The sequence below is a fragment of the Squalius cephalus genome (genome assembly GCF_949319135.1).
Source record: "Squalius cephalus genome assembly, chromosome: 23".
In the NCBI taxonomy this organism is placed as follows: Eukaryota; Metazoa; Chordata; class Actinopteri; order Cypriniformes; family Leuciscidae; genus Squalius; species Squalius cephalus.
The window spans coordinates 11676748-11689353 of NC_137144.1; the positions used below are offsets into that span (position 1 = coordinate 11676748).

At 39.3% G+C, this 12606-nt stretch overlaps 1 protein-coding gene across 1 annotated transcript in view; it reads left to right on the forward strand.

The window, feature by feature from the left end:
• The window catches only part of LOC307151812 (uncharacterized protein), a 115316-nt gene that overhangs the window by 4219 nt on the left and 98491 nt on the right, over window positions 1-12606 (forward strand). Inside the window, exons 2-6 of the mRNA XM_079859989.1 lie at window positions 9212-9401; window positions 9514-9652; window positions 9740-9873; window positions 10612-10765; window positions 12449-12553. Coding sequence (XP_079716115.1) covers window positions 9212-9401; window positions 9514-9652; window positions 9740-9873; window positions 10612-10765; window positions 12449-12553 — 722 coding nt within the window. The remainder of the gene's footprint in view (window positions 1-9211; window positions 9402-9513; window positions 9653-9739; window positions 9874-10611; window positions 10766-12448; window positions 12554-12606) is intronic.

Below are 12606 nucleotides of genomic sequence, written 5' to 3' on the forward strand. Positions count from 1 at the left end.
CAGAGGAGCAAGTGACATGCCAAACACAGCGGCGCCATCTTCCCAGCAGACTTATCTAACTGGGGGATACAGTGAATAAGCTGGAATAATGTATTACAAAATACGTAATGATTTGAGGACCAAGTTTGTAGTCAAAGTATGGGCAGGCCATAGTCAGTGTAAAGCATATTGTTGATGTTTCGTCCCTACCAGTGAATGTGCCATAACTGTTTATCCGCCGTCATCGGTGGCCCTGCTTACTAGCCTGCACGTTCACGGCAGGCTCCGTTGTGGGGAGGAGCTGTGGAGGGAGGGCTGTAGCGCAGCAGAGAGCAAGGGGGAGTGACCTGCAAGTTGTGCTTGTTCAAATTTTCAGGCTAAGTCAACGTTTTCTAAAAACTCCCTACTGCAGCTTTAACAGGAATATTGTGCAGGGAGGGGCAGAGCAAGACTTTAAAGCAACACTAAAGATTATTTTTTACCTTAAAATAATGTTTCCAAAATCGTTTCAGTGGTTCATCAAGTCGTAACAGGGTGAAAGGCACTTCTGCATTCACTTTGCTGCCCTATATCTGCTATAACCGCACTATGCAAGTTTGCCAGATCGGGTAGTGTTTCTGTACTTCGAATGAGACATAAGAAACTACAAATTTGACTTGATTTACGGCCAGCGTTACAATAGTCATTATTTCGTTTTTCTTCATTTCTGATGTCGCAATACATCATACTTTCATAAAATCATGCAACATACTCTACCTTGTCTGTGGACATCATTCATTCCAAAGCCGGTGCTGGATAAACAGCGAGCGTGTGTGCGACAGTAGGCTGAGGTAGGTTAAATTATTTACGACAGTGGTAATGGACAATTCCCCTTCCAACCTTTAGGGGGACCGAAGTGGAAAAGTTATTTGGTGTTGCTTTAAAGGAAGCAGTTTACATTTGTCAAAATTCAAAGAATTCAGAAGCTTTAGAGAAAACTTTGATGTGATCAAGGTTACATTTTTTATTTTTTTTTAAAGTGTGGTGTCATCGGCAAATTGGCAGATTTGTTATCATCAGATGATCATCAGAATCCCTTGTAACTGACTATTTAACAAAAAAGAGGTAAGGAGTTTAGCAGCTATTAATAAGAACATTACAATTATGTAATAGTTTGGTGTGAGCTTTTAGGTGTTTGGTGTTCTCTTTTGAGTAGTCAAACAATCCAAAGAAAGCACCTTTAAAACAGAAAGAAAAGTCTTTACAAAATAGATTGGATAAACATTTAACAAATCTGACCAAAATGTCTCTGTTTGGGTAAATTGTCAAAACAAGTGAATAACATCATCCTCAGAAGAATGACAAAAACAGCAATTCACTTCAACGTTTATGGAAGTAAAATAATGACAAATATTTTTGAAACAAAAAAGCTTGTTAAATTGCACTAATTGAAAAAATATGCATTGCATTAACCCTGCTTGCATTTTAATGCATTGTATTTTTTGGGGCTTGCATTTTTATGGGCTGGAATTCAACATGGTTGTATGTTTAAGCTGTGAATATTTCAATTCAAAACATTTCACACACATTTTCATTATTGAAAATTCAATAATCCATATTCACCTTTCAGATTTCACTTCCAAAATATTCATTATGTTTAAAAATACAACCTATAATATTCGACAGGCAATTTTCGGTCTATTTTATTTCGCTTTACAAATTCGCTTCCACAAATTCAGTTCAAATTCGACAGAAAATTCAACATTTGACATCCGAGAACTGCAGGAATATCAGTAGATTGCCGATTGATAATCTCCATAGCTGTTAGTCGACCTCACCAGCAGGGGGCAGACAAAGCAAGTCAAGTCAAGTCACCTTTATTTATATAGCGCTTTTTACAATACAGATTGTATCAAAGCAGCTTCACATTGATAACATGAAAATAATACAACAAAGTTTGTTTCTAGAAGAAAATTGCATCATCGTCCACCCATAATAAGGCAGATCAATAATATTGTTGAATATTAAATGTCCCCAACTAAGCAAGCCAAAAGCCAAGGCAACAGTGGCAAGGAACCAAAACTCCATCAGGTGACAGAATGGTGAAAAAAACCTTGGGAGAACCCAGGCTCAGTCGGGGGCCTGTTCTCCTCTGGCCAACGAGCGAACAGTGTATGATTATGATCCAGGCAGCGTTACAGGTCAGAAGTCAGATTGGTCGTGTCGATGAGGCCTTCACAGGGCTGATGAGGCTGGCACTTCAGGATGCGTCATAGTTAGGTCCAGGTGCAGATCCATCATCTGATCTGGATACGGCCGGGGTCCACCTCACTTGGTTGACACTTCAGTACTGCATTGTCGTCGCATCCAGGCGCTGGTCCTTCATCGGATCTGGATACGGCCTGGATCCGGCAGAGGAGGAGAGACTAGTTGACACTTCAGGACTGCGTTGTCTTCGCGTCCAGGCGTTGGTCCTTCATCATATCTGGATACGGCCTGGATTCGACGGACTGCGGTAAACCTCGGTATAAACAGAGAGACTTATATTAGCGTAGACGCCATTCTTCTTATGATGTAACGAGTACATCAGGATTTATGGGAAGTGTTCCCGGTTGAACTCGAGCTGCTGCGTTTTGGACCAGCTGTAATTTGTTTATTAAGCGTGCATGGCAACCACCCATTAGAGCATTACAATAATCTAGTCTTGATGTCATGAACGCATGAACTAATTGTTCCGCATTTGTCAATGAGAGCATATGGTGTAATTTAGATATATTTTTAAGATGGAAAAATGTGGTTTTCCAGATACTAGACACGTGACTTTCAAATGAAAGATTGGTATCAAAGAGCACACCCAGGTTCCTAACCAACGATGAAGACTTAACAGAGCAGCTATCAAGTGTTAGACAGTATTCTAGGTTATTATGTGAGGACGTTTTTTGTCCAATAATTAGAATCTCTGTTTTTTCCAGAATTAAGTAGTAGGAAATTACTAGTCATCCAATTTTTTATATCAGCTATGCATTCCATTAATTTTTTTAATTGGTAAGTTTCGTCTGGGCGTGAAGAAATATAGAGCTGAGTATCATCAGCATAACAGTGAAAACTAATGCCATGCTTCATAGTGATATCTCCTAAGGGTAGCATGTACAGAGTGAAAAGCAGCGGTCCTAGTACTGAGCCTTGTGGTACGTCATACTGAACTTGTGATCGATAAGACATCTCTTCATTTACTGCTACAAACTGATAACGGTCAGATAAGTATGATTTAAACCATGCTAATGCAATTCCACTAATGCCAACATAATTTTCGAGTCTATTTAAAAGAATGTTGTGGTCGATAGTATCAAATGCAGCACTAAGATCGAGTAACACTAATAGCTAGATACAACCACGATCGGATGATAGGAGCAAATCATTTGTGACTCTAATGAGAGCTGTCTCAGTACTATGGTACGGTCTAAATCCTGACTGGAAATCCTCGCAGATATCATTTCTTTCTAAAAAGGAACACAGTTGTGAAGATACTGCCTTTTCTAGTATCTTTGACAGAAAAGGTAGATTCGAGATCGGCCTGTAATAGGCTTTATGCCCAGCTCCACTACTTCCTGAACTTCAGCCAGCTCCTTTGTTTCCTGTCTGCCATTATTGGACAAACTGATTAATCCAGGTGTGCCTGACCTCAGTAGTCACAACAACAATAATCAGACACACCTGGATTAATCAGTTTGTCCAATAATGGCAGACAGGAAACAAAGGAGCTGGCTGAAGTTCAGGAAGTAGTGGAGCTGGGCATAAAGCCTATTGACTAATTCTGTAGGATCAAGTTGCGTTTTTTTAACAAGCGGTTTAATCATAGCCAGCTTAAAAGTTTTCGGTACATATCCTAGTGACAAAGATGATCAAATGATATTAAGAAGAGGATATGTGACCTCTGGAAGCAACTCTTTAAGTAGCTTAGTTGGTATAGGGTCTAACATACATGTTGTCGATTTAGATGATTTAACGAGTTTAGTAAATTCTTCCTCTCCTATAGCAACGAATGAATCAAATTTTTAAGACGGTTGCATAGTTATAATTTTCTCCCTGATATTATCAATCTGGTTAGTAAAGAAGTTCATAAAGTCATTACTGCTGTGCTGCTTGGAAACGTATGGGGTTGAAGATTTATTTTTCGTTAGTTTAGCCACTATTTCAAATAAACACCTAGGGTTTTGTTTATTTTCTTCTAATAGGTTTGAAAAATAAGCAGATCTAGCAGCTTTTAAGGCCTCTGTATGCAATCGAGCTCTCTTTCCATGAAATGCGAAATACCTTTAGTTTTGTTTTCTTCCAGTTGCGCTCCTTCTAAGCTATCTGGGATGCTGAGATGATGAAACTGATCAGGAAGATCATTAATAAAGCAATCTTTAGTGGCAGAAGTGATAGGTCTAACATATTTGTAACACAGAGTCGACTTTGCAGCCTTGGCTAAATGAAGTTTACACAAGACTAAATAATGATCTGAGATGTCATCGCTCTGCTGCAGAATTTCAACGGCATCAACATTGACTGACACGTGTTGTCTAACTCCAATAGAGTTCAGAATGTCTTTAAATGCCAATCCCAATGCATCTTTTTCGTTATCTACATGTATATTAAAATCACCAACAATTAGGACTTTATCTGCAGCCAATACTAACTCTGATAGAAAATCAGCAAATTCTTTGATAAAGTCTTTATGGTGCCCTGGTGGCCTGTATACAGTAGCCAGCACAAATGTTAAACGTGATTTATCATTTACACTAGATAGTGTTACATTTAGCAACAACACTTCAAAAGAATTATATTTAAAACAAGACTTCTCAGTAATTCTGAAGATATTACTATAAATTACAGCAACACCTCCCCCTTTGCCTTTCAGACGAGGTTCATGTTTATAACAGTAATCTTACGGGGTGGACTCATTTAAAGTAATATAATTGTCTGGTTTTAGCCAGGTTTCTGTCAAACACAGCACATCTAGATTATAGTCTGTAATCATATCATTAACAATGATTGCTTTTGAAGTAAGGGATCGAATATTCAGCAACCCGAGCTTTATCATTTGTTCATCCGTATTATATCTGTTTTTTATTTGTTGAACATCAATTAAACTTTTACCCTTGAATGGGTTTAGGAGTTTCTTGTATGTCCTAATTCAGGGAACAGACACAGTCTCTATATGATGATAGCTAGGTGAAAGAGGCTCTATGTGATGGGATTTATCTGACCTTGGTGATGTGAGACAGCTAGCAGACAGTCGGTTTAGCCAGTCTGTCTGCTTCCTGACCTGAGGCCCAGATTGTCATGTTTGAGCTCTAAGACTATGTGCCATATTACTAGAGAGAAGAGCAGCACCTGGGATGGTGCTGCTCTTCTCTCTAGTAATATGGCACATAGTCTTAGAGCTCAAACATGAAGGAGGGATGAATACCATCTCTTTTCAACAGGTCAGGTCTGCCCCAAAAACTTTTCCAATTGTCTATGAATTCTATATTATTTTGCAGACACCACCTCGACAGCCAGCCATTGAGTGAGGACAATCTACTAGGGATGTTAACCGATGACCGTTTGACCGATGGTTGACCGTATCAACGTTAACCGATCAAAGTTGTCGGTAGTCAGTAAAAAAAGAAAAAGAAAAAGTGATCTCTAAATTAGGCTATTATAGACAGTGGACTAAACGCTACTACAGTTATCCATCTCATTCCAAGATCTTTTTGTGTGAAGTGAACAAATCCCTCACACTCAATTTTTCATAACTCGCCTGTTTGTACTTAATAAACCAATAAAAACATTTGCCGCGAGGTCACAGCGTTTGGGTTCGCGCGCTCACAAGGTTTGTGAAAAGTAAAGGCTACAGGCTAAAACACTCGAGGTTAGAGCCAGGGCAGACGACAGGATGAAGCGTGCAAAGAAAAGTAGTGTGTGGGACCATTTCACCAAAAAGAATGGCACAGATGTAAGTTGCAACTTGTGTGATACAGTGCTTAAATACAGTAGTAGCACATCATTTATGATGTAAAGTGATGATGATCATCATCTTTCTTTATTATTGTTAGCACTACCTCAAACTAAAGCGGCATCTCTTCGGAGCTGTCATTTTCTTAAATGAGCCGCGGCAATGTTTCAAATGAGCTAGACAAACGCCTTTATTTTCTACGCGATCACCTTGTACCCAAACCATTTCAAAACTAAGGAGCCATTTGTCCTCCGATTACATACAAGCTCCTCGGCGCCGCGTTTGCGGGACTCATGTTTCGCGCTGTAGGGGATTTAAAAAAAGTGACGTGAGTGGAAGGGCGGCAGTGTGTGTGTGAGCGGGAGGCAGAGCGGCAGAGAGATGTGACAGAGTTGCGAAATTGCAGGCGCGGCTTGAAATGGCTGTTATTTCAAATAGCGTAGCATATTTTAAACTAATCGGTTAACCGGTTTCAACCGGCTAATGAGGCTCGGTGGTCGGTCAAGAAAATTTTTAAGTTTTCGCCATTCCTACAATCTACTAACTATCTCATCACTCCGGCGAACAGGAAGGGGGCCAGAGCAAATTACAGTCCCTGACATTGTACTTGCAAGTTCACACACCTCTTTAATGTTAATTTTTGTGATCTCCGACTGGCGGAGTCTAACATCATTAGTGCCGATGTGAATAATAATTTTAGAGAATTTAGGATTAGCATTAGCCAGCACTTTTAAATTTGCTTTGATGTCAGGCGCTCTGGCTCCCGGCAAACATGTGACTATGGTGGCTGGTGTCTCTATTTTCACGTTCCGTGTAATAGAATCGCCAATAACTAGGGCACAATCAACAGGATTCTCAGTGGGTGTTTCACTGAGGGGAGAATCTGTTTGATGTTGTAATCAGAATGGAAGAGCGGTGTTTTGTCTCGCGACTATAGCGTCTCACCGTCACCCAATTGCCCTGCTGCACGGGCTCTACTTCAGCCGGAACTGACCAATGTACAGAGTTCACTAAGCTAGTCGCATCCAAAGCAGTATCTAAAGCCCTTGCACTCTTACAATTAACCTCGATTAAAGTTTGGATGCGTGTCTCTAGTTCTGAAATCTTCTCCGCCAGCCTGACTATCTCCCTGCATTTATCACATGTAAAACCTGTGCTGGCAGAGAAGGCTATGCTATACATGTTACACGAGGTGCAGGTGACAATAAGAGGAGAAGATGACTTGACTCACATGTTTGTTGACTGATACTCACCACAGTTGTTTTTTTTGATGAACTCGTAAAAGGCGCGAGAGAAAAAATAAATAAATAAAGAGCGCACGGAAGGCGCGAGCGCGCTAGAGAATAAATAAATAAATAAAAAGCGAACGGAAGGCGCGGGCGCGCTAGAGAATAAATAATAAATAAAGAGGGCACGGATGGCACTCTAACAGGCTAGTGAATTACAAGCGTGTTGTGCTAGCAATAACGATTTAGATTGAAGCTAGTGATGTCAGGTTAATGTGTGATGTTGATTAAGTTATATTTAGCAGTATAAATAACAAGGAATGATAGTAAATAATGATTAAAACAGAAAGATACGAAGCTTACAGACGCAAACCAATGCAACGGAGCAGCAGGGCAGACAGGAGCAATCCAAGAGCGCTGAGCCGAGACCATCCTTTCTCCCATGGGAAATTCTCTACAATATTATTCCAATATGGTATTACATAAGAAATTGTCATTATCTCTCTCTAGAAGAGTATCAAATTACTTTAATTTATAAGTCACAATTTAAACTGTTGAAAATAAATATATTTACAATTTTAAAGGTTAGAAGATAATATTAACTAAATAAAATAACTAAGTACAATTATCAGCATGATAAAAAAAAATGGCAACAAGAACATTCTTTGTGTGAAATATGTAATGAAATGCCCTTTGAGGTCTGTAATATCTGACAGCAAGCCACAATTGTAATTTTCATATTGTTTAAATTCCTCTTATTTAAGTGATCATTAATTTTGATGGTGTAAATGCATATGCTAACAATGAGTAGTGTGATGGCCATGGTTGCCAACCTTGATAACCTGGTTGAAGTAAAACTTTCTTGACGGCTGAATATATCACATACGTACAGTATATACTAGTATTCTCTTTAAATTTGAACCGCACAACCTAACATGCAGAAGAATCATCAGGAATAAACAAATATTCTCCGAAAACATTAGACATTATACAATATTTTCAGTATTATATACAGTACTTTATTGTACTATTACACCCGAATAGACTAATAGATCTCTTGCGCTCCTAAAAGCTTCTGTCGACAAAGTAGTAGCAGCAGGTAAATACAGATAAAATTCAAAAACAAACATAACTTAATATCACTAAAATGAAATAGACAATTGCGCTTACAGACGTTCACATCCACACATGTAAACACAACACTGACGTCTTCATTTCCAGGTCAAGAAGCTGTCAATCAAAAACTCAGTAGCCAATGAGAACACACTGCTGCGAACGAAAACTTCAGAAGCATAAATGAAAACTCTGGAAGCGCATTTGTAAGTTCAGATCAGCAAAAGAAAGATGAGAAAACAGTAACATGCAGTGTATTAAAAACGAAGTCAAAATATTTGCCTGCGATTTATTCTTTTTCAGTTTCAAAGATATTTTATTTAGTTTCAATTTATATTTTCATTAGTTTCTTGAAAAGGTACGTTCATTATTATTGGCACAAAAGTAATTCCATAGTATGGAGCTCTGATTTTATAATTATATATTTTTTTGTTGCTCTACAGAAAAGCATATATTTCCGATCTTTGTGTCAGTTAGGTTCAAAGAGTAAGTACATGGCCATGGAAATGTTGAACCCTGCAACAAAAAAGACACCCCAGAGGGAATAGCATTGAAAACAATAGCATATTCATTAGCAGTTATAGGAATTTTATATTTCTGTTAAAAAAATCTAAATAGTTATAAAGTTTGCCCTGTGAGTTAAAAAGCTGTTCAACAAGAAGTAATATCTGTGCGGAGAAAAGTTGTGTTTGTATATTAGGGACCAAGTGAAGAGCACCTGTTTATAGAAATTAGAAGGTTTGACTGGAATCTTTGTAACATTATTACAAAGTATGAGGAAATTCAGGCCACCAACTTTAGAGAAAATATAATTAGGAATAATATTCCAAAGTGAAAAGGGATTATTTAGGCAATTAAGCCAATTCATTCCTTTAAAGTAATTAAAAAAAATTACTTTATTTTCTCTCTCTTTTTTTAATTAATTACACAGGACCTGTCCTGCAAACCAAATATGGAGCCCTTAAAGGATCACACATGAAAGCAAAAGGAAAAGACACAGTTGTCCATTCTTACCTGGGCATTCCGTTTGCCAAGCCACCCGTGGGTTCATTGAGACTCGCTCCACCCCAACCTGCAGAGAAATGGGTCGGAGTGAGAGATGCTACAAAACAGCCGCTCATGTGAGAATAAATCAAAGCTAATCCACCTGTAGATCAATGCATTTGCTTCAGGTCCTAGATTTTACACTGGAGATCAAGTGGTGAGACTTGTGTTACTCTGTGTCTGTCCCAGGTGTCTGCAGGATAAGCAGACAATTGAAAACTTGGTGGGCAATTTATCTATGAATATAGAGGTTCCTGATTCAGCAGAGGACTGTCTTTACCTCAACGTCTACACACCTTCTAAACCTGGAGCTAATGACAAGTTGCCTGTAAGTATAAATTATTTGGTTGATGTTTATGTATTTTAATATTATATGTATTTTATGCATTTTAATAGTATTTTAATGTTGCAAAAGGTTATGGTTTGGATCCATGGTGGAGGTTTTTCGACGTTCTCTGCTTCTATGTTTGACGGACATGTTTTGGCTGCCTATCAAGATGTAGTTGTGGTCCTGATTCAATACAGGCTTGATCTACTTGGATTTTTCAGGTAAAAACTAATTGTTACCAAAATAAAGATCTAATAAAATCCATAATAGTTTCAACTAAATCTAAAACATGCTATAAATGTGCTAACAACCTTTAGCTACATGATAGAAAATGAACATGCTAAAACATGAATGTAATTTCCATGAATGCAAAGACTTTATATATAGAAAGACTGTACACTCATATTACTATGAATGGGAGAAAGTTGAATGTGCAGTATTTTGGAATAAGTCCCGCCTTCTAAATAAAAGACTGATAGATTGATAAATTGATAAAGTTATTGTGTCACAGTTGCTGTAGAAACAGTCAGTGATTTGAGATGCACCTTGGGACTGCACATGTGCATTGGCTGGTCCTGCCTGAAAAAATAAGCTTTTTTAGTGCTATTTGAGCACAAGAAACGACATTTATGGGACAGTTCATGTCAGATTATCAACAAACTTTTCTGTGTAGTTCTAAATAATATCACTGTCAATATATTGAAGTACTTTTTCTCGTTTTACCTGTCCAGGTGTTGGAGTAACATTAAAAGATGACACATCAAACATTATAAAGGTTTAGGTTTGGTTTGCATTCAGAAGGCCATGTGTTTTTGAACTTCAGACTTGAATGGCTATAAAGTCCTACAAGTTCATGATTGTGAAGCTTTAGAATCTCTGATTGTTTAGTTTAATAGTTTCAGTGCAATTGAGGTCTAAGGTCTCTTGATGGAGTTGTATGATTATATTCTGCCCTTTAGCACAGGAGATGAACATGCGCCAGGAAACTATGGTCTTCTGGACCAGGTGGCTGCCCTTCATTGGGTTCAGGAGAACATCCACAGCTTTGGGGGCGACCCTGGATTGGTGACCATCTTTGGAGAGTCTGCTGGAGGAGTCAGTGTGTCTTTACATGTAAGATTTTATAATTAAAAAAAAAAACATGCTTCGAGCATGTTTGGGAAATGTCACACCCCTTACCATAACCGCGAGTTCCCTTTTGAAGGAACTCCTCACTGTGTCAGTTGTGGAGATCATGGAGGAATCTGGTTCAGTATGTCCCGTGTAGGTAAACTATTCACGTGAGGAGGGACTGTGCATTGGTCATTCAGTGGTTGCTATAATTGCTACAGAGAGGCATCTGTGACAAGGAAAATTCAAAAAACGTTCTTATTGATGCTCTGATGTCACACTCTGACCTTTACAGACTGCCGGTGAGGCGGTAGTAGAGAAGTTACAAAGGCGAGGTCTTAGTCAGCAGCTTTCAGGAGATGTATCCCTCACTGGGGGTCTGTGAGGGCTGAAGGAGTAGTCATTACCCCTCTCTTCCTAGGCTCTCCCCCATTCAGTTTACGCTGATTTTGGGGTCTGCCTTCATGGTCTTGCAGGTGTTTTTTCTATGGAGGAATTAAAGAGGTCTATCGCCCTCTCCAGCTTTTTAGGCTTGGAGATTACAACGGGTGCAGTTTATCTCTGCTCGCTTCTTTAGGAGAACCCTGCTTAATGCTTACATCCTGCTTTTGCAGGAGCTTAAGTACAGAGTACGGACTAACGTTAAGAGCGTGAGTCGTGATGAGATGATGCAATCCACTATCTTATCTGGTCCAGAGCAATGCTGTTGTTCAGTATGTTCCTCTGGGGCTTAGGTCCAGAGGATAGACTGATGTTAAGTGAAAGTGTGAAGCTGCAGTGAGATGAGGTGATCTGCTTTCTTATCTGGTCCAGAGCAATGTCGTTGTTCAGCATGCTCCTCTGTAATGTCTACTGAGGGGCCCTGAATGTGTTGGTCATGGTGAGATAATGCAACTACTTCACTTTTAAAGGATGCCCTCTCTCCAGCTGGGGGTCTTATGCAGAATGTGGCCGCAAGGGAGAGGACTGGAGGTTTGATGGGTTTAAAAGCCGGTGTTTTTATAACACTTCCATCAGTTCCTCCTCCAGTGCATTAATCTGGGAGGTGTTCGTGTAAACATTTTTCGTGAGGATGGGCAAAGGTGATATTGCCATATAGCACTCTTCCCTGGTGAACTCGCTGGGATAATAGCATCTGTTGAGTTGAGCTTGAGTGGGCTCTGGGCTGTCCTGCTGCTGTAGCTCAGACTGGTTTATTACAAGAGTTCACATTTCAGAAAAAGCTGAGCATGGATGCCTTGGTTTTTTTCCTGGAGTCTATAACACTGAGCTTCTAGGTAGCATGTCTGTGGTGTTACAGGATGTGTCTAATTTGGTTGCTTGTAATTAGGTTTCTCTGGGTCGAGGCCCATCAAGTACTTCAGTGCTTAAGCCTGACAAGGTTGTGCTTGGTGACCTTCACAGCTCATAGGCAGGCATTGGTCCGCATGGTGTAGTGCAGTGGTCACCAACCTGGCACTTCATTCATGATAGAGTCGGGGTGGAGTTATGAGGTTTGACTGACACATTGAGAAGCCAATGCAGTTACAAGGTTTAGTCACAAGTTCTTTCTAACACTTTTCATTGGTTACATATTCGCAAAACCCATAAGGCTGATATTCCAATAAGACTTTCAAGTATTTTTCAGTAAAAAAATGAGCAGTATGTCATTGAACCAAAACATTTCCAAAAAAAAACAATTCACAGGTTCTTTCACCATTATCTGCAAACCTCTTCCATCATGCTATCGCAGAGAGCGGTACAGCAGCAATGGATGCTCTCATGAGTCCCAACCCTCTTGCATTAGCTCAGGTCAGTTACACCTGTTCAATTTCTAAAGAAATTAATTTAGAACGTTCTGTAGT